This window comes from Lutra lutra, chromosome 6, assembly GCF_902655055.1.
Source record: "Lutra lutra chromosome 6, mLutLut1.2, whole genome shotgun sequence".
Taxonomy (NCBI): domain Eukaryota; kingdom Metazoa; phylum Chordata; class Mammalia; order Carnivora; family Mustelidae; genus Lutra; species Lutra lutra.
This window is the reverse complement of record NC_062283.1, coordinates 50,724,197-50,747,883: the sequence shown is the minus strand read 5'-3', so window position 1 is coordinate 50,747,883 and position 23,687 is coordinate 50,724,197. Positions and strand designations below refer to the sequence as shown.

General features: G+C 37.4%; 1 protein-coding gene across 3 annotated transcripts in view; it reads right to left on the bottom strand.

Annotated features, from left to right (window-relative positions):
- The window catches only part of HMGCLL1 (3-hydroxymethyl-3-methylglutaryl-CoA lyase like 1), a 213,489-nt gene that overhangs the window by 112,458 nt on the left and 77,344 nt on the right, over positions 1-23,687 (bottom strand). For all 3 annotated transcript variants that reach the window (XM_047734940.1, XM_047734942.1, XM_047734941.1), the window contains exons 4-5: positions 13,592-13,687; positions 11,515-11,663 (exon numbers count right to left, since the gene is read on the bottom strand). In XM_047734940.1, the coding sequence (XP_047590896.1) occupies positions 11,515-11,663; positions 13,592-13,687 (245 nt within the window). The remainder of the gene's footprint in view (positions 1-11,514; positions 11,664-13,591; positions 13,688-23,687) is intronic.

Below are 23,687 nucleotides of genomic sequence, written 5' to 3'. Positions count from 1 at the left end.
AGAGCGAGGGGGAAGCAGGCTCCCCGCGGAGCAGAGAGTCTTATGTGGGGCTCAATCCCAGGACCCTGGGATCATGGCCTGAGCCGAAGGCAGAGGTTTTAGCCCACTGAGCCACCCAGGCGCCCCTGCAAGTAAAATTTTATTGGAACGATGCCATGCCAGTCTATTTACCTATTATCCATGGCTATTTCTGCACTGTAAGAGCAGAGGTAAGTAGTTGCACATAGATTATCTGACCCACAAAATCCTAAAATATTACTGTCTGGTCCTTTACATTAAAAGTTTGCTGATGGTAATAAACGAAATACTTTCATGAGTATGAGAAAGTCTCTACCATGATAAAAAATAGTCTACATCATCTGCTTTAACTAGTGGCTAGAGTCGACATCTAGATTTCTGCTCTTCTCTAGCAATCTATTAGAAGGGCTCACGAACTTGCCTGCACCCATCACCTGGGGAGCTTAAAAAACAAAACCTTGATGGTTAGGATACACTCCAAAACAATTAAATCACAAACTTAGGAGAGGAAATTCAACCACCAGTATTTCAAAACCACCTCTAAAGCTCCATTATTTTGTCAAAATTGAAAACCACTAACCATTTAGCAATACTACCTCCCCTGGATGGCCTGATTTCCTTGTATTAAAAAAAGGGGGGGGATAATACAGAGTTTTGAGAGCTTGTCTCAAGAATCTCCCCAGCACTACGCCATGGAACCTTTGATCTATTTTCAATTGTCTGGTGGTTAAATTTCTCAGAGACCTATCTCAAATCATTTCTACTCTGATGAAGCTCCAAACTACAACCTCTCCATTTCTTTTTTTATCCAGTTTCTTACTTCTGGCTTAATGTCCTTTAGTATTTTTTTTTTTCACCAGTGTTTGAGTTTTGCAGACCATTTTGTCAGCAAATTATTTTATTTCACCTTCATTAATGTATAATAGTTTGAATAGGTATAAAATTTTAGGTTAAGTTATCCTACCATTTGAACATATTTCATTATCTCTGTCTCTGTTTTGCTGATGAAAATTTTGCTATCTAAAGGTAATGCCTTTATAGCAACTTTATAGTAATTTTTTCTCTATTGTCTTTAGGATTCTCTGTTTAGATCTAATATTCTACATTTTACCATGAGAGTGTCAGAACTCTTACTTTTTTTTTTAACATTTGTAAAAGCTTCATTTTTTTTTATAAAGATCTCTTATGTTCTTCTTTTTCTTTTCCTTTCCTTTTATAATCATCTATTCTAATTGTTCTATTTCCTTCTTTTCTGTTAAAGTTTTCCTGATTTTGTTTACCTTTTTTTTCCCTTAGGGTATACTTCATATCATCATGGGATTTATAATTTTTATTGTGTCTTTTCATGGTGCTTTAGTTTCAGTGGGAGTTCCATGAGAGTCTTTACTTATTTAAATGTCCCTATAAACAAGATCTGACTTCCTTTGGCCCTTGCCCTGTGGACTTTATTAGTTCTTGGACAAATTTCCACCTGAATTTCTTAATTTGAGTTTCCAGAATGCATCACAAGTTCTACTGATTTTGCATTCATAAGAAGGTGATTCCCAGCTCTAAGAATAATCACTTTGAAATCAATGTTTTAGTAAAATATCTGTCTTTTCCCCATATAGACATTAAAATCCCATTTTCAGGCCACTAGGGATTATATCTGAAATAGATCTCCCATGTGCTAGTGGCATCAACCTGCATGTTTACCACACTTTCTTTTTAATGAAATCTGAGGACTTACTTTTCTGAGTTTGGCTATATGTTTTAAAAGTGGTTATATTTGTTTGTAATGGGAACAAAAAAGGGAGTCTCTAGAGAGCATCAACTCAGTCCCCCACAGTTATTGTCTTTCATCATTACACAGACAGATAACCCAAGGAACAACTACAAAACTCATGAACATTATGAATTGATTTCCTGACATATTCACATAATATATTAAGCTAAATATATCCAAAATGGGGCTCATTCCTGTTTCCCCTGCATTTGCCATTAAAAAAAATAATAATGATACAGTCGTTTTCAGAAACTGTACTGCCAGATCACTTAAAGGTCATCTTTGAGAACATAGTCAATAACCTGGGTTGGCTGGTTCTTCCTTTCCAACCTCTGTAGCACAGGACATCTGCCAGTGCCAGCCCAAGTATACAGAACAGTCCCTGAATATCTTCTCCAGGACAGCTGCAAACATTTCCTAAGTGCTTTCCTTGCCTCTGGTCTCACATCACTCATTTGTACACCAATGTCTATTGACAAAATAATATGACCACAGCATAGATCTGTTTACATAGTTTTATGAAAATCTTTAAGTGGCTTGCCATTGTCTACCAAATAAGCCTGGTATTCAAGTTCCACAATTTATGAAACTTCAACTTAACTTTCTACTTCTCTGCAATTACACAGCTTCAAAAACTCCCATTCCAGTGAAAGTAAACTTTTTCCTGTCACCTAAACATTTCTTGAGATTTCTTTTCACTATATCTTTGCTCTTTGTAGATTTCTGTCCCACCTGAAAAGGCCATCATTTCTGATTATGCTTTCATAAATTTACCTAATCTTTAATGACTTCATTTTACTGACACCTTCTGCATTAGATTTCTCCAAATTACCCCAGAGAAATTTAATACAGTATTACTTAAAACTTGAATAGGATTTGTCTGTATGTCTCTTAATGTATTCGCCTTTTTTTGACAATATAATAATTATTTCTCTATAAATTGTTTTCTAGTCTGCTTGAAACTCTTTTAAAGTCAGATACTTTTTCATTTTCATATTCCATACAGTATCACCAGACAGTGCATTATATAAAACATATAATATTTCTTGAATGAATTAATCCACGTTAAGGTACCATTTTCATCATTTGAACAATTTTCTAAGCAATTCCTAATCTTTTCTCTAAATATATAACCTCCTATAGGTTATTAAAGTTCTAAATCCTGTAGCCAGAAAAGATAGCATATATTTATGAGTTCAGACTTAGAAGGATATTTTAAATATTATATAGGATGACAGAATAATAAAGGATTTGCCAACCATACTGAAGCTCATTGTGTTAAAATTAAAAGCATAGTGTTACAATAAACTCTGCGGATAGAAATGTGAGTTTACTTTTACTTGTGCTTGTTAAGGCCATTTATCAGTATTGTGCAAAATCATGATAAAAGAGAAATGGAGGCATTCAAGTCTTTACCAATGTTTCCTGGCTTAACTCAGTCATGAAAAAGTACCTACAGTGAGGCCTTACCTAAGCCTACCTTCCCACAATTATCCTACATCCTTTCACCATTCTGGCCAAAACGATGAGGAAAACCTTGGAATAAATGGTGCAAAGACTTTGAATGGAAGCAATCAACCACTGCTATCCTCAGAAGAGAAAAGCAATGCCAAGAGCAAGGAGATGACATGTGATGTCAATTAAACATAATTAAGACACTTAAATGTAGGAGCTGTTTTGGTGCAATCATGCAGAATACATCCATCAATAAACAATTCAAAATAGCATTCCATTATTAATAAACTAACCAAAAGAGGGTTGTGATAGTTTGTCAAACAGTTAACACTGTAGATGATAATAAGAAATAAATGCTGTCCCTTGGCCTCAAGGAGCAATTCTGCTAAGATGCTCTTTTGGCTCTCAAATACTAATTTCATGAGAAATGAAAAAATACATTCCTCCCCCAAAGACTCTATATGAAGGCTGTTTAGACATGACTGTACCAACACAGCTTACATGTATTAACTATTGTCAGCTATGTGTTATTCTGATTCACAGCAGTGCCAGAATAATATGTTAGGTTAAAAAAAATTAAGTATAAACCCTCAAACCATATGCATGACACAAAATAGCTTTAACAGATGTCTCATTTTTACAATTTTATGTACCATGTTTTGGTAAATGATGCTTTGACTTGCTCTTCTCATTTTTCTTCCAGGCCAACACAAAGCCCTCAGTTTAGCAGAGGTTGGAAAGAAACCTGACTAATAAACTATCCATTTAGAAGATGGTGCCACATATTCAAGTGAATTCCATTAGGGCAGATCATCCAATGGAAAGTATCTGCTATATTAGTCATGACAAATGCTGTCAGTCACTGTGTGTTTAAAAAATTGAGACTTAAATAAGGACACTCACTGTCATGCTCAATAATATTGCTATTACCTTCAGGGTCAGGACAGAGATCCCTAATGACATGTTGTATCAGAGAGAGGAGGAGTGAGAAATGTAATATGGGCAAAATGACCTAAACGGTTTGGCTAACAAACAAGCAGCCTGCAAATTCTTGAATAAATGGGTGTTATAAATTATCTCTCAAAAGGAAAACCAGTGAAAACTGACCACCTTCAGGGAGAGGGCTGTGCCCTTACTTCATGACAGAAAGATTGCCATTCTAAGGGTTAGAAATTATACAGAGCTAGACAATGAGTCAAAAAACAATTAAGCACAAGAATTGTCTAATATCATTAGTGTTTCATCAAGAAACTGGTCACTGATATACGTAATACAATCTTACTCAGAAGCTTTAAGCCAGATTGGATTTTTATTGGTCTTGGCTGAGGAGAAAGTAAGTGGTGAGGGTGATAGTAGATCAAAGATGCAAAAATTATGCTCTCTAGGAAAACAAAAGCAAAAAAAAAAATATTCAGACTATACCAACATAAAAAAGCCTTTGCACAGAGAAGAAGACCATCCACAAAATGAAAAGGCAACCTACCAAATGGGGAAGAATATCTGTAAATGCTATAACCAATAAGGAGCTAATATCTAAAATATATAAAGAACTTATGCAAATCAGTATCAAAAAATTATAATCCAATTAAAAAGTGGGCAAAGGACCTGAATGCATTTTTTTCCAAAGAAGACATACAGATGGCCAAGGGACACATGGAAAGATTCTCAACATTATCAGTCACAAGGAGATATCACCTCACACCTTTCAAAATAGCTAGTTATCAAAAAGACCAAAAAAAAAAATTAGCAAGTGTTAGCACTGAGGTGGAAAAATAGGAACTTGTGCATTGCTCGTGGGAATGTAAACTGGCAGGCACTGTGGAAAACAAAGTGGAGATTCCTCAAAAAATTAAAAATAGTAATTCCATACCATCCAGTCATTCTGCTAATGGCTATTTACCCAAAGAAAACAAAAACACTAATTTAAAAAGTAAAACACTAATCATATCCTAAAACTGCTTTTTGTTTTTCTGTATCTAAAAGCTATATGTAATTATCTATATTAGCTTAATGACTAGTTCATCTTTTACTCCTTATTCTCATTGTTTTGTACCTTTTTTCTGCGGAATTAGGAATTTCAGGACTTACAATTCACAGTTAAATATTTTTTGCATTGTAAACCTACACCAAAGAAATAGAAACAATTATAAGAACATATTATGAGCAACTATATGCCAGCAATTAGACAATCTGGAAAAAACAGATACATTCCTAGAGATGTGTAAACTACCAAAACTGAACCAGGACGAAACAGAAAACCTGAATAGACCCATAACCAATAAGGAAATTGAAGCAGTAATCTAAAATCTCCTAAAAAACAAAAGCCCAGAGCCAGATGGCTTCCCAGGTAAATTCTATCAAACTTTTAAAGAATTAATACCTATTCTCCTGAAACAGTTCCAAAAAATTGAAATGGAAGGAAAACTTCCAAACTCATTTTATGAAGTCAGCATTATCTTGATTCCAAAACCAGACAAAGACCCCATCAAAAAGGAGAATTATAGACCAGTATCTCAAATGAACATGGATGAAAAAATTTTCACCAAAATACTAGCCAACAGGATCCAAAAGTACATTAAAACGATTATTCAACACAACCAAGTGGGATTTATTCCTGGGCTGCAAGGTTGGTTCAACATCTGCAAATCAATCAATGTGATACAATACATTAATAAAAGAAAGAACAAGAACCATATGATACTCTCAATAGATGCAGAAAAAGCATTTGACAAAGTACAGCATCCTTTCTTGATCAAAACTCTTCACAGTGTAGGGATGGAGGGTACATACCTCAATATCATCAAAGCCATCTATGGAAAAACCTACAGCAACTATCATAATCAATGGAGAAAAACTGAGAGCTTTTCCCCTAAAGTGAGGAACACTGCAGGGATGTCCACTATCACCACTGCTGTTCAACATAGTACTAGAAGTCCTAGCCTCAGCAATCAGACAACAGCAACAACAACAAATAAATAAAAGGCATCCAACTCAGCAAAGAAGAAGTCAAACTCTCACTCTTTGCAGATAATATGATATTTTATGTAGAAAACCCAAAAGACTGCACTCCAAAACTGCTAGAACTCATACAGGAATTCAGTACGTGTCAGGATATAAAATCAATGCACAGAAATCGGTTACATTTCTATACACCGACAAGACAGAAGAGAAGTTAAGGAGTTGATTCCATTTACAATTGCACCCAAAGCCAGAAGATACCTAGGAATAAATCTGACCAAAGAGGCAAAGAACCTATACTCAGAAACTATATAATATTCATGAAAGAAATTGAGGATGACACAAAGAAATGGAAACAATGTTCCATGCTCATGAATTGGAAGACTATTGTGAAAATGTCTATGCTACCTAAAGCAATCTACACATGTAATGCCATCCTATCAAAATACCATCAACTTTTTTCAAAGAAATGGAACAAATAATCCTAAAATTTATATGGAACCAGAAAAGACCCCAAATAGCCAGAGGAATGTTGGAAAAGAAAACCGAAGCTGGTGGCATCACAAGTCCAGTCTTCAAGCTCTATTACAAAGTTGTCATCATCAGGACAGTATGGTATGGGAACAAAAACAGATATCTGGAACAGAATAGAGAGCCCAGAAATGGACTCTCAACTCCATGGTCAACTAATCTTCAACAAAGCAAGGAAAAAATGTCCAATGGAAAAAATACAGTCTCTTCAACAAGTGGCGCTGGGAAAATTGGGACAGCCACATGCAGAAGAATGAATCTTGACTATTTCCTTATTCCACCCACAAAAATAGACTCAAAATGAATGAAAGACCTCAACGTGAGACAGGAGTCCATCAAAATCCTTAACACAGGCATCAACCTCTTTGACCTCAGCTGCAGCAATTTCTTCCTAGAAAGATCACTAAAAGCAAGGGAAACGAGGGCAAAAATGAACTACTGAGACTTCATCAAGATGAAGAGGTTTTGCACAGCAAAGGAAACAGTCAACAAAACCAAAAGACAACTGACAGAATGGGAGAAGACATTTGCAAATGACATATCAGATAAAGGGCTAGTATCCAAAATCTATAAAGAACTTAACAAACTCAACACCCAAAGAACAAATAATCCAATCAAGAAATGGGCAGAAGACATGAACAGACATTTCTGCAAGAAGACATCCAAATGGCCAACAGACACATGAAGAATTGCTCAACATCACTCAGCGTCAGGGAAATACAAATCAAAACATCAATACCACCTCACACCAGTCCGAACAGCTGAAATCAACAAGTCAGGAAACAACAGGTGTTGGTGGGGATGTGGAGAAAGGGGAACCCTCCTCACTGTTGGTGGGAATGCAAACTGGTGCAGTCCCTCTGGAAAACAGAATGGAGGTTCCTCAAAAAGTTGAAAAAAGAGCTACCCTACATATCAGCAATTGCACTACTGTGTATTCACCCTAAAGATAACAAATGTAGTAATCCGAAGGGGCATGTACACCCCAATGTTTATAGGAGCAATGGGCACAATAGCCTAACTACAGAAAGAACCTAGATGTCCATCAACAGATGACTGAATAAAGAAGATATGGTATATGTATACAATGGAATATTATCCAGCCATCAAAAAAAACAAAATTTTGCCATTTGCAACGACGTGGATAGAAGTAGAGGGTATTATGCTAAGTGAAGTACGTCAATTAGAGAAAGATAATTATCATATGATCTCACTAATATGAGGAATTTGAGAAACAAGACAGAGGATCATAGGGGAAGGGAGGGAAAAATGAAACAAGATGAAACCAGAGAGGGAGACAAACCATAAGAGACTCTTAATCTCAGGAAACAAACTGAAGGTTGCTGGAGTGGAGCTGGGTGGGAGGGATAGGGGGTCTGGGTGATGGATATTGGGGAGGGTATGTGCTATGGTGAGTGCTGGGAATTGTGTAAGACTGATGATTCACAGACCCATACTCCTGAAATAAATAATACACTATATGTTAATAAAAAAATGTTTTTTTGCATTTTGCAGTTGTTTTTTGTTTTTAAACAATGGATGGATAATTTTGTTTGATTTCTAGGAAATTGTTACAAATATACTTCTTTCAACTTTCAGTAGGTTCAGGCTTTGAGTAATCATGGGTCAACTCATTTTAAATGATTTTAAAGGAGTGGCCTAAATGTAATTATGTAAAAAGCTTTTCTTTGTTGTGTACAACTGCTGACCTTGTGAATTTATAATATATAAGCATTTTAATAGTAAAATTAATAATGACTCCTTAGTGATAGTTTCCTTTTTTAAATTAATATTCTTGCAAAGAGAGAGAGCATGTGATTCTAATGACTTCATTTAAGGTTAAGTTGATACTCAGACAAAAAGGAATAAAACTAAATGTCTGATATATTAGAATACTACCTTCATATCTTGACGCATTTCAGTTTTGAAAGGATCTTGACAAGCCAAGAGATAATTATTTCAACAAATGCAGTGATAAAAATAGAGAAAATGATTACATTTATCATAGATTTCTATTTTTCTTTGCCTTTTTTACTTTTTAAAAATTTAGATAATAGAAAAATAACCTACATATTTTAAACATATGTCATATGAATTACACATCAAAAAATGAAGTCTAAAATGTAGATATTTCATTGTCCATTCATATATAATGTACATTCAGTGGCAGTTAGCTGACTTTGCATTTTATGTCAATGATTTGGCATGGTATGTTTTCCCAATGTATCCCAGATGTTATGTGAAGTCCTAAGCATATATAAAATATGTGTACATGTGCATGTGTATATGTGTGTGTTTGGGGGGACATGGGAAATTCAACAATAGCTCTCATAACTTTAATAAAAGCTGCTATTTAGACCATATGAAAGTTAACTATTTTCATAAAAATTTAAATGGTTTTACTGAGCATTTATAAAATGTGTGCTGCCTTATGGCCTTTAAATCTGACAGCTGATGACATGAATTTTCTGGATGGTGATCAAGTACATGTTGATGCAGCTGTTGCCATGTTGCCATATAAGAAATGCTGAAGCATCTACTTCAGTTTCAACTGGTTGAGCATGACTCTTTCTTAAATGATTACTAATGACCTATGACTCTTAATAATGAGTATCTAGAATCTCGATTGCCAGTAAAAATAAAATCTAATTTAAACTCTATAAAAGTTTTGGGGAGGAGGAAGATAATTCTCAACTGCGCAAAGAGCAAACTCACATGCTGAAAGGTGTCTTTCTGAAAATGAATAGTGTTTCAGAAACTCTATGAGTTGTGCTCCCACGGAACAAAATCTGCATTGGCAAACATACACCAGTCTATTGTGTAGCTCTCCAGCATGTCTCCAATGTACTCTGCGGACTGCATTGGACTGTGCGTCATTTTGTATCTATCTTGCGCCCTGTGCCCCTCTTATCAAAGCCTGGCAAGGTTTTTAACTTGTAGCATGGTTAGGACTCTCTTTGCTGATGGGACACTATTATTAATTGCTCAACAATCAGTATTCGAGAGAATTTAGGGTTTCTATTAGCTTTAATACATTACCTATTCTACCTCAGAAGAGAAAACTAAGATAATAAAATATAGTATACAATTTATGTTTACACCCATCTTTTAACATTAAAAAAAACCTTGCCATTTGAAAGTAGCAAACTTCTTGTTTGAAGTACAAGCTGCACATACTTTACTTTTATGGTTATGCATTGTTTTCAACTTTCCAGTAAGAACGACTTCACTGTAAAACATACACTCCACATTGAAACACACATTAAAATAGAGTGGTGTCTTCTTTTTCCCTTTCTTTCAAAGGAAAGAGAGACAAACAACTTCTGTATGTTTGAATTTAGAAAATGACAGTACGTTTCTTCTTTTGGATTGTGGTTATTCACTTTTGCCTTAAAAATCACACATCCTTGATTTTCTGTCTATGGAAACACACTATCTTGGTTTTTAAATTTTTCTTGTATATGCATGATATGTATGTATTTCAATAACAAAAACAATTTTAGGGGCGCCTGGGTGGCTCAGTGGGTTAAAGCATCTGCCTTCGGCTCATGATCCCAGGGTCCTGGGATCGAGCCCCGAGTTGGGCTCTCTGCTCAGCGGAGAGCCTGCTTCCTCCTCTCTCTGCCTGCCTCTCTGCCTACTTGTGGTCTCTGTCAAATAAATAAATAAATTCTTAAAAAAAAATCTGTATCTTTGAAAACTCATGCGGGAAACTATTACTATGGAGAGAAGAAAAAGAAAGTAACAAAAGTAAGCCAACCAAGATCGTTCCCTGTGATGTATTCTAACCCTATTTGCTCGCCAAATGACTTTGAGTGACTTCTAACCCTCTTCTGGTACCGCCACTCAAAATTAGGTCCGCTTGCCTTTTCATTAAGCACTGAACCTTCTCTTGCCACTCTGAATTTTGCTCATTTCAACCAGAGGAGGTAAACCTGCCTCTAAATCCAATAACAGCCCCTCAGGCTTCTTTTACGAATCCTCTGCATTTTAATTTGTTAATATGGTGATTATCATATCTCAATACTCATAAAAACCAGGAGAAAATTAGCTAATGTCTTAGAAACAAATGCTTCCCTAAGTAACCAATAATTTATTATATACTCCACAGAGCATAGGCCAGGGGGTTGAGCCTATTTTCAGTGTGTGCTGCAACTGCTGGTTCTGGAAAAAGGCAAGAACCAAAACAGGTCTCTCTCTCCTTCTTCCCCATTTGCCTTTGCTTTCGGGTTACAGAGAGACAACAGGGAAGTCAGCTATTGAGGGGGAGGTTGAATGGGGAAATGACAGGCTGAATTTCTCAGGGCAGCTCAGAAGCTCAATTTCATGATTTACATACTCTATTGAAGCTCTGCATAAAATAATCTTTGAAGAAAAGTGGCCATGGTTCCTTAAAAAAATGTTAAAGCTGTGGAAACCACATTAAGTAATTCCTTCCCAAATGCTACTATGAGTTTACACAAATTTATCAACCCACAGTAGGCTGAGATAAATAGATGGGTGCATTTGGATATTAATAAAATGAGTAACAATGTCAGGTTTGCAGGCAATGTCAGCTTTGCAATAACAAGTTTGCCTCTGATCTCAGCTGCATTATACACTTCAAAGCTGGACACTAATAATTAAGTGACGTGCACAAGATGTATCACTACACAGTGATGGCCCCAATCATACAAGGTACAAAAGATACCCTGCATATATTATGTAAAATGATGTCTTCATGACTCATAAATGAGCTTACACGATAGATATTAACTTAAATAGCATTTGTGGGATTTCATAAATACCCTCGCACTGGAATATTCATGTGCCTTGCAGACTTAACAACCTCCTCAAACTTCTGCATACTTTCTTCAATAGAACAGTTGATATTCTTCTTGCTAAAGGATTCAGATGCAGCACCAAAAACTGATATCTCAGTGGCTCCAGCAGCAACCTGAAAAAGAATTTAAAGGCAAAAGCTAGTAATTTCAGAAATGCAAATGATAGCAGTAGAAGAAATATTATCTACTCAGTAAAAGCATACTTGTGTTCTTTAACATTTGCCTTGGAATTTAAAATTAGAGTCTGCTCATCCTGCCACATATGCTCTTTCCAAATTTAAAAATATTTGATGATAACACAAGAACTCTCTGAACCGTAACATAAATCTGAGGCACAGAAAACACAGTGATGACGTTCCAATTTTACCTTTCCTAAATTATGTGTAGGCTTCAGAAATATCTTAACTATAATTATGGAAAATACTAGCACCCCAATAAAACATTTTCATATCTATGGGAAACATTCTTTTTAGACCAATTATTAAACTAGGGAATAGTAAATGCTTTCTGTTCTTATCTTCCGATAACCAAAGGGAAAAATGTTTTTCCAATTCATCATTTAGACTTTGCCCGAAATTTTCTTCCTGTCTCTTAACCTAGCTTCTGTTGTTTCATACCTTGACTGCCACAACCATACTCTTGTGTGTTTAATGTCTTAATCCTCTTGCCAGTCTTTAAATTCAAAATATTATCCTCCACATTTTTCCCCTTTGCCATCTTTATTCTTGTCCCAGGCTTCTCCAGTAACTTATTTTCAAATACCAAATTTCCTCATTTCCCAGCTGGATTTTTAAAGACTTTTTATTAATGTATCTCTGGCATTGTACAAGATCTTCTCTCTTTCTCATGCTCTATTAATATATTAAGAAAATAGGTCATTTTTTCTCCATTAAAAAAAAAATACTGGCTTCTAGTCCTCTACCTGAGATAAATTTTTAAGTTCTAAAACTAAAATTCTATTTGTTTGAACACTTACTATGTACCAGTACTGTTGTGTACTTTGTGCGTCCTCTTTCTAACACATAATATTATAAACGAAGTATCATTTTGCCCATTTTACAGATGACAAAACTGTGGCCCACAGAGGCTAAATCACTAAAGCTACAAAAAGTTCTGAAGTACTGCTTTGAGCACAGGTGTGCCTGACTCCCAAGTCACTGGTTTCACTCCATTACCTTACCTGCCCCTCCAAACTATAAGAAGGTGTGTGGACTCGGTATCTTTTTCAAGGTGGAGACATGCCTTACTCTGTTAAGACCTGTGACAGCAATTTTTGCAATTTCTTAAAATGCCTCTTGCTTTCTTTACAATGGCTTAAAAAAATTATATCAAAATAAACCACAACAACAAAAAAGAGTGGTTTTAACAAGTTACACAACAGGTGACATATCAACTGAGACCCACAACCTCAAATTTATGTAACACAGTCCCAAAGACAAAAGCGAGAAACATTAACACCAGGAATAGCTGCTACCAAACTTTTAGAGTAAAACCTAAGAGTGTAACACCTCAAGCCTTTACTTAAAATTGCCCTGATTCTTCTTGTGTTTTTTGCATATAAATTCGTAATTCACGTAGGACTGAAGAAACCGACCAAAAGAGGGACAGGGAAGGTTGTTAGAGGCAGCTGCAAATCAGCTTCACCTAGAGAGAGGGAAAAACCCACATCGGAAAGCTGATCCAAAAAAGTCGCCAAAAATGTTCTACTATAATAATATTAATAATTATTATATTGAGAAATGCTTAAGTTAAATTCTGTATTCCTTATTTAAGAGGGAAGCACAAAATGGACTTTCAAGAGAATGATATCAAAATGGATTACTGTATTTTTGTGTTTTGATTCCTGAATGGTTAAAGTGGAAGGGCCATTCATGTGGAACAATACCCAGAGGTTACAGATCGCAGTGTATTCATGTGCCTACATCAGAACAGCATTTCTACATGGTAACAAGGAGGCTACATAGGATACCATTTTAACTATGTAAAGACCTTAAAACAGTAAGAAACATATCGATTTAAAAATAATTAGTAGCACACTTACAGCACGGTGAAAACCCTGAAGATTAGGAGTAAGGACAGGATAGCGAACTCCTGGGTATTGATGAATACCTTTCATCACTTCAGAGTGATCAGCCATCTGAAATACAAAGTAGTTACATATATTCAACTTCATATATTTTATCAAGCATGTGTTTAGTTTCATAGGAAGGTTGTAATTACACATGCAATTATATTCTATAAATTAATGTTGGAAATAATAACCTATGCCAACGTAGGTAAAGATGAGTAGTCCCTAAAGTCATAAGTACATAAAACTAGATCTGAGTTTAACTTATTCACATCACAGGACCTGGCTAAATGATGGATTACAAGTAATTCTGAATTACAAAGAATTCAGCTGAATTCTGAAGTGACCGAATTCTGACTGAATACAAAGAATTCAGCAATTCTTAAATATCCTACTTTCATTTGACGTTTTTTTTAGTCTCTTCCTTTCATTTCACAGTCCAAGTTGCAAATAAAATATCCTTGAGAAGGGAGGAGTCAAGATGGCGGAGAAGTAGCAGGCTGAGACTACTTCGGGTAGCGGGAGATCAGCTAAATAGCTTATCTAAAGATTGCAAACACCTACAAATCCAACAGGAGATTGAAGAGAAGAAGAACAGCAATTCCAGAAACAGAAAATCAACCACTTTCTGCAAGGTAGGACTGGCGGAGAAGTGAATCCAAAGGGACGGGAAGATAGACCGCGGGGGGAGGGGCCGGCTCCCGGCGAGCGGCAGAGCAACGGAGCAAAATCAGGACTTTTAAAAGTGTGTTCCGCTGAGGGACATCGCTCCAGAGGCTTAACTGGGGTGAAGCCCAGGCGGGGTCAGCGCGGCCTCAGGTCCCGCAGGGTCGCAGAAGGATCGGGGGTGTCTGAGGGTCCCAGAGCTTACCGGTATTAGAACGGGGAAGCCGGCTACAGAGACAGAGCCGAGGAGTGACTCTCAGCTCGGGGTTGCCTTGAACCGGTCGCAGGCTCGGTCAGCTCGGAGCGCGGCCGGAGGCCAGGGTGACGGGAGTCATTGGGCGCTGTTCTCTGAGGGCACACTGAGGAGTGGGGCCCCGGGCTCTCGGCTCCTCTGGGCCGGAGACCGGGAGGCCGCCATCTTTATTCCAGTCCTCCGGAACTCTACAGAAAGCGCTCAGGGAACAAAAGCTCCCGAAAACAAACCCGAGCGGATTACTCAGCGCGGCCCCGGGTAAGGGCGGTGCAACTCCGCCTGGGGCAAAGACGCTTGAGAATCACTACAACAGGCCCCTCCCAGAAGATCAACGGGAAACCCAGCCAGGACCAAGTTCACCTACCAAGAAGAGCAGCGGAATTCCAGAGGAGAAGAAAGCAAAGCACAAAACTCATGGCTTTCTCCCCATGATTTTTTAGCCTTGCAGTTAACTTAATTTTTTTTTTCTTTTTCAATTTTTATTTTCCTTTTCTCTTCTTCTGCTAAATTTTTTTAACTTTTACCGTTTTCTTTTTTTAACATTTTTTAAATAGTTTATCTAATATATATTTTTTTTCCTCTTTTTACATTTTTTCTTTATCGGCTTTCTTTTTTTTAATAGTTTCTTTTTTTTTTTTATTTCTTTCTGAACCCCTTTTTATCCCCTTTCTCCCCCCTCACAATTCGGGATCTCTTCTGATTTGGCTAAAGCATATTTTCCTGGGGTTGTTGCCACCCTTTTAGTATTTTACTTGCTCCTTCATAAACTCTTATCTGGACAAAATGACAAGGCGGAAAAATTCACAACAAAAAAAAAGAACAAGAGGCAGTACCAAAGGCTAGGGACCTAATCAATACAGACATTGGTAATATGTCAGATATAGAGTTCAGAATGACGATTCTCAAGGTTCTAGCCGGGCTTGAAAAAGGCATGGAAGATATTAAAGCAACCCTCTCGGGAGATATAAAAGCCCTTTCTGGAGAAATAAAAGAACTAAAATCTAACCAAGTTGAAATCAAAAAAGCTATTAATGAGGTGCAATCAAAAATGGAGGCTCTCACTGCTAGGATAAATGAGGCAGAAGAAAGAATTAGCGATATAGAAGACCAAATGACAGAGAATAAAGAAGCTGAGCAAAAGAGGGACAAACAGCTACTGGACCACGAGGGGAGAATTCGAGAGATAAGTGACACCATAAGACGAAACAACATTAGAATAATTGGGATTCCAGAAGAAGAGGAAACAGAGAGGGGAGCAGAAGGTATATTGGAGAGAATTATTGGAGAGAATTTCCCCAATATGGCAAAGGGAACAAGCATCAAAATTCAAGAGGTTCAGAGAACCCCCCTCAAAATCAATAAGAATAGGTCCACACCCCATCACCTAATAGTAAAATTTACAAGTCTTAGTGACAAAGAAAAGATCCTGAAAGCAGCCCGGGAAAAGAAGTCTGTAACGTACAATGGTAAAAATATTAGATTGGCAGCAGACTTATCCACAGAGACCTGGCAGGCCAGAAAGAGCTGGCATGATATATTCAGAGTACTAAATGAGAAAAACATGCAGCCAAGAATACTATATCCAGCTAGGCTATCATTGAAAATAGAAGGAGAGATTAAAAGCTTCCAGGACAAACAAAAACTGAAAGAATTTGCAAATACCAAACCAGCTCTACAGGAAACCTTGAAAGGGGTCCTCTAAGCAAAGAGAGACCCTAAAAGTAGTAGATCAGAAAGAAACAGAGACAATATACAATAACAGTCACCTTACAGGCAATACAATGGCACTAAATTCATATCTCTCAATACTTACCCTGAATGTTAATGGGCTAAATGCCCCAAGCAAAAGACACAGGGTATCAGAATGGATAAAAAAACAAAACCCATCTATATGTTGCCTACAAGAAACTCATCTTAAACCCGAAGACACCTCCAGGTTTAAAGTGAGGGGGTGGAAAAGAATTTACCATGCTAATGGACATCAGAAGAAAGCAGGAGTGGCAATCCTTATAGCAGATCAATTAGATTTTAAGCCAAAGACTATAATAAGAGATGAGGAAGGACACTATATCATACTCAAAGGAACTGTCCAACAAGAAGATCTAACAATTTTAAATATCTATGCCCCTAACGTGGGAGCAGCCAACTATATAAACCAATTAATAACAAAATCAAAGAAACACATCGACAAGAATACAATAATGGTAGGGGATTTTAACACTCCCCTCACTGAAATGCACAGATCATCCAAGCAAAAGATCAACAAGGAAATCAAGGCCTTAAATGACACACTGGACCAGATGGACATCACAGATATATTCAGAACATTTCATCCCAAAGCAACAGAATAGACATTCTTCTCTAGTGCACATGGAACATTCTCCAGAATAGATCACATTCTTGGTCCTAAATCAAGTCTCAACCAGTATCAAAAGATTGGGATCATTCCCTGCATATTTTCAGACCACAATGCTCTAAAGCTAGAACTCAATCACAAGAGGAAATTTGGAAAGAACCCAAATACATGGAGACTAAACAGCATCCTTCTAAAGAATGAATGGGTCAACCAGGAAATTAAAGAAGAATTGAAAAAATTTATGGAAACAAATGATAATGAAAACACAACGGTTCAGAATCTGTGGGACACAACAAAGGCAGTCCTGAGAGGAAAATATATAGCGGTACAAGCCTTTCTCAAGAAACAAGAAAGGTCTCAGGTACACAACCTAACCCTACACCTAAAGGAGCTGGAGAAAGAACAAGAAAGAAACCCTAAATCCAGCAGGAGAAGAGAAATCATAAAGATCAGAGCAGAAATCAATGAAATAGAAACCAAAAAAACAATAGAACAAATCAACGAAACTAGGAGCTGGTTCTTTGAAAGAATTAATAAGATTGATAAACCCCTGGCCAGACTTATCAAAAAGAAGAGAAAGGACCCAAATAAATAAAATCATGAATGAAAGAGGAGAGATCACAACGAACACCAAAGAAATACAGACAATTAGAAGAACATACTATGAGCAACTCTACGCCAACAAATTTGACAATCTGGAAGAAATGGATGCATTCCTAGAGACATATAAACTACCACAACTGAACCAGGAAGAAATAGAAAGCCTGAACAGACCCATAACCAGTAAGGAGATTGAAACAGTCATCAAAAATCTCCAAACAAACAAAAGCCCAGGGCCAGACGGCTTCCCGGGGGAATTCTACCAAACATTTAAAGAAGAACTAATTCCTATTCTCCTGAAACTGTTCCAAAAAATAGAAATAGAAGGAAAACTTCCAAACTCATTTTATGAGGCCAGCATCACCTTGATCCCAAAACCAGACAAGGATCCCAACAAAAAAGAGAACTACAGACCAATATCCTTGATGAACACAGATGCAAAAATTCTCGCCAAAATACTAGCCAATAGGATTCAACAGTACATTAAAAGGATTATTCACCATGACCAAGTGGGATTTATTCCAGGGCTGCAAGGTTGGTTCAACATCCGCAAATCAATCAATGTGATACAACACATTAATAAAAGAAAGAACAAGAACCATATGATACTCTCCATAGATGCTGAAAAAGCATTTGACAAAGTACAGCATCCCTTCCTGATCAAAACTCTTCAAAGTGTAGGGATAGACGGCACATACCTCAATATTATCAAAGCCATCTATGAAAAACCCACCGCAAATATCATTCTCAATGGAGAAAAACTGAAAGCTTTTCCGCTAAGGTCAGGAACACGGCAGGGATGTCCGTTATCACCACTGCTATTCAACATAGTACTAGAAGTCCTAGCCTCAGCAATCAGACAACAAAAGGAAATTAAAGGCATCCAAATCGGCAAAGAAGAAGTCAAATTATCACTCTTCGCAGATGATATGATACTCTATGTGGAAAACCCAAAAGACTCCACTCCAAAACTGCTAGAACTTGTACAGGAATTCAGTAAAGTGTCAGGATATAAAATCAATGCACAGAAATCAGTTGCATTTCTCTACACCAACAACAAGACAGAAGAAAGAGAAATTAAGGAGTCCATCCCATTTACAATTGCACCCAAAACTATAAGATACCTAGGAATAAACCTAACCAAAGAGACTAAGAATCTATACACAGAAAACTATAAAGTTCTCATGAAAGTAATCGAGGAAGACACAAAGAAATGGAAAAATGTTCCATGCTCCTGGATTGGAAGAATAAATATTGTGAAAATGTCTATGCTACCTAAAGCAATCTACACATTTAATGCAATTCCTATCAAAGTACCATCCATTTTTTTTTCAAAGAAATGGAACAAATAATCCTAAAATTTATATGGAACCAGAAAAGACCTCGAATAGCCAAAGGAATATTGAAAAAGAAAGCCAAAGTTGGTGGCATCACAATTCCGGACTTCAAGCTCTATTACAAAGCTGTCATCATCAAGACAGCATGGTACTGGCACAAAAACAGACACATAGATCAATGGAACAGAATAGAGAGCCCAGAAATGGACCCTCAACTCTATGGTCAACTCATCTTCGACAAAGCAGGAAAGAATGTCCAATGGAACAAAGACAGCCTCTTCAATAAATGGTGTTGGGAAAATTGGACAGCCACATGCAGAAAAATGAAATTGGATCATTTCCTTACACCACACACGAAAATAGACTCAAAATGGATGAAGGATCTCAATGTGAGAAAGGAATCCATCAAAATCCTCGAGGAAAACACAGGCAGCAACCTCTTCGACGTCAGCCGCAGCAACATCTTCCTAGGAACATCACCAAAGGCAAGGGAAGCAAGGGCAAAAATGAACTTTTGGGATTTTATCAAGATCAAAAGCTTTTGCACAGCAAAGGAAACAGTGAACAAAACCAAAAGACAACTGACAGAATGGGAGAAGATATTTGCAAATGACATATCAGATAAAGGGCTAGTGTCCAAAATCTATAAAGAACTTAGCAAACTCAACACCCAAAGAACAAATAATCCAATCAAGAAATGGGCAGAGGACATGAACAGACATTTCTGCAAAGAAGACATCCAGATGGCCAACAGACACATGAAAAAGTGCTCCATATCACTCGGCATCAGGGAAATACAAATCAAAACCACCATGAGATATCACCTCACACCAGTCAGAATGGCTAAAATGAACAAGTCAGGAAATGACAGATGCTGGCGAGGATGCGGAGAAAGGGGAACCCTCCTACACTGTTGGTGGGAATGCAAGCTGGTGCAACCACTCTGGAAAACAGCATGGAGGTTCCTCAAAATGTTGAAAATAGAACTACCCTATGACCCAGCAATTGCACTGCTGGGTATTTACCCTAAAGATACAAACGTAGTGATCCGAAGGGGCACGTGCACCCGAATGTTTATAGCAGCAATATCTACAATAGCCAAACTATGGAAAGAACCTAGATGTCCATCTACAGACGAATGGATAAAGAAGATGTGGTATATATACACAATGGAATACTATGCAGCCATCCAAAGAAATGAAATCTTGCCATTTGCGACGACGTGGATGGAACTAGAGGGTATCATGCTTAGCGAAATAAGTCAATCGGAGAAAGACAACTATCATATGATCTCCCTGATATGAGGGAGAGGAGATGCAACATGGGGGGTTGAGGGGGTAGGAGAAGAGTAAATGAAACAAGATGGGATTGGGAGGGAGACAAACCATAAGTGACTCTTAATCTCACAAAACAAACTGAGGGTTGATGGGGGGAGGGGGTTGGGAGAGGGGGTGGGGTTATGGATATTGGGGAGGGTATGTGCTATGGTGAGTGTTGTGAAGTGTGTAAACCTGGCGATTCGCAGACCTGTACCCCTGGGGATAAAAATATATGTTTATAAAGCTGTAAAAAAAAAAAAAAAAGAAAGAAAGGAAGGATGAATACCCAAGTTTTGTAGCAACATGGACGGGACTGGAAGAGATTATGGTGAGTGAAATAAGTCAAGCAGAGAGAGTCAATTATCATATGGTTTCACTTATTTGTGGAGCATAACAAATAGCATGGAGGACAAGGGGAGATGTAGAGGAGAAGGGAGTTGAGGGAAATTGGAAGGGGAGGTGAACCATGAGAGACTATGGACTCTGAAAAACGATCTGAGAATATTGAAGGGGTGGGGGGTGGGAGGTTGGGGGCACCAGGTGGTGGGTATTGTAGAGGGCACGGATTGCATGGAGCACTGGATGTGGTGCAAAAATAATGAATACTGTTATGCTGAAAAAATAAAAAAATTTAAAAAAATATCCTTGAGATTAGGGAGAGGGTATTTTGGTTTTCTTTTTAAGATTTTATTTTATTTTATTTTATTTTATTTATTTATTTATTTATTTATGAGGAGGAGGAGGAGGAGGAGGAGAGAGAGAGCACCCACAAAAGCAGGGGGAGGGATGCGGGGAGAGGAAGAGAGAGTGTCTCAGAAAGACTTACCTTCCCACTGAGCATGGAGCCCAACATGTGGCTCTATCCCATGACCCTGAGATCATGACCTGGGTGGAAACCAAGGGCCCAATGTTTAACTGACTGAGCCACCCAGGCACCCTTCCATTGGGGAGAGTTTTAAAGGAAATATGCCATGCATTTGCCTTCCCTATGAAAATTTTAGGTCTAAATAACTTCCAATGTATGAAATTTAACATTATTTACCAAAAAATTACACATCTGTCTGAATAATTTAACAAGGCTCAGATATAAATATATTATATGGCTAGCATAAATATTTTAGTAATAGTCATCGTGTTCTATGCATTATTATCATCAAATCACTATTTGTTCCCATAATGCAAACAAATGCAAATAATGGAGTACATAGTAAGAAAATTTAATGCATTCTTCCAAGCCTTTATTTTTGTATATTTTCTATGAGTCTTTAAAAATCAACTTTAGGGGCACCTGGGTGGCTCAGTGGGTTAAGCCTCTGCCTTCAGCTCAGGTCATGATCTCAGAGTCCTGGGATAAAGCCCCACATTGGGCTCTCTGCCCAGCACGGAGCCTGTTTCCCCCCCTCTCTCTGCCTGCCTCTCTGCCTACTTGTGATCTCTCTCTCTCTCTCTGTCAAATAAATAAATCTTAAAAAAAAAACCACTTTAAAATATCAACTCTACTAGTTTGCCACAAAGTCTTTAGCCTCTTACAGCAAATAACTGATGATCAAACCTCATAATCATCACATAGACAAATTAACATTGACATAATCATGAGCTTTACATACTTAGGAATAATAAATTATGACAGGAACAATAAATAAATGAAATAATATATAAACAATGAAAAGTATACAAAATGAGCAAGGAGAAAGATGTAAAAACATGCACCAAACTAAATTCTGTATCTTCAATATGGGAATAGATGAGAAAAGACTTGCTTTTTCTCTATACATCTTGACTTGATACAATAAGGAAGTATTATTTTTAATTTTAAAATGAAGTAAAAATTAATCAAAGTACAAATGCTTTTTAATGTAACTACATGCTTCTAAAAATATGAATTATTATAATATTTACTGCTATTAGCTGATCAGTCTTTCAGTGAAATGCCAGTGGAATTACATTTAATACTTTCAATGAATATAATATGGATTAAATGAGTTTTTAGTATGTTTTAAATTTAAAATTATATATTTAAGAGGCAAAAATTGTTGACTGCCATCATAACTTACTAACATTTAAACCTCCAAGCTTCCATCCAATCCAAATACATTTACTTCTGTTTAAAATATGATTCTTGCTTACTTCTTAGGGATCACATTTACTATCTGTCACCGATATCTGCATATTCTGTGCAAAGACCAATCACTGTGTTCATCTACAATGCATAGAACCTGAGTCTCTAATTTCATCGTGAGCTTATTTGACTTTAAGCCAGATGTTTATTAAGCACCTGTGGTGTCCAAAACCCTATACTAGGCCTGTGCTAAATATAAATACAAGTAAGTCAAATCCTTGCACTAAATAATTTGTAATATAGCTGGGGAGAGAAAACATATGCACATGGAAAAACACTAACAATTCAAAGGAATATACTGGTTATAAATGAGAGCACAGGTTAAACGAGTTCAGAAAGGGGAAGTCTTGGTAGGGTCTAAAATAGTCTAGGAAAGTTACAAGACATATGGGATACAAACTGTAGAACATGACTATGACTTATTAAAATTTAAAAAGATAGGGGTGCCTGGGTGGCTCAGTCAGTTAAGTGGCCAGCTCTTGATTTACACTCAGATCATGATCTCGGGGTCTTGAGATTAAGCCCCGGGTCACACCCCATGCTCAGCATTGAGCCTGCTTGAGATTCTCTCTTCCTCTGTCCTTCTCCCCCTCCCACTCTCTAATAAATAAATCTTTAAAAATAAATAAAATTTGGGGCACCTGGGTGGCTCAGTGGGTTAAGCCGCTGCCTTCGGCTCAGGTCATGATCTCAGGGTCCTGGGATCAAGTCCCGCATCGGGCTCTCTGCTCAGCAGGGAGCCTGCTTCCCTCTCTCTCTCTCTCTCTCTCTCTCTGCCTGCCTCTCTGTCTACTTGTGATCTCTCTCTGTCAAATAAATAAATAAAATCTTAAAAAAATAAAAATAAAAATAAAAAAAATAAATAAAATTTAAAAAGTGGTTCCAGCAATATTTTTTTTAAAGATTTTTATTTATTTATTTGACAGACAGAGATTACAAGTAGGCAGAGGAGATAGGAAGAGAGAGAGGAGGAAGCAGGCTCCCCATCGAGCAGAGAGCCTGATGTGGGGCTCGATCCCAGGACCCTGGGACCATGACCTGAGCCGAAGGCAGAGGCTTTAATCCACTGAGCCACCCAGGTGCCCCCCCAGCAATATTTTTAATCCCACATAATCTTCTAGAAGCTCAACAGTCCCTTTCAAGAGGTGAACTGTGTTTACCTGCCAGTGAAACCTAGGCAGACTTGTGATTGTTCCAAGCGACAGAGTATAGCAGAAATAACAACATGTGACTTGAGAGTCCAGGTTATAGAAAAGGATACAGCTTCCACATGGCTTTCTCTGTGGCTGGGGAGCAACTATGGGGAAATCAGCTAATATGCAGTGAGAAAAATTAGCTTCTGCAGAGACACCATGTGCAGCAGCCCATGTGGAGAGACCCACATGCACAGGAAGTAAGGCCCCCAGGCAAGAGCCAGCA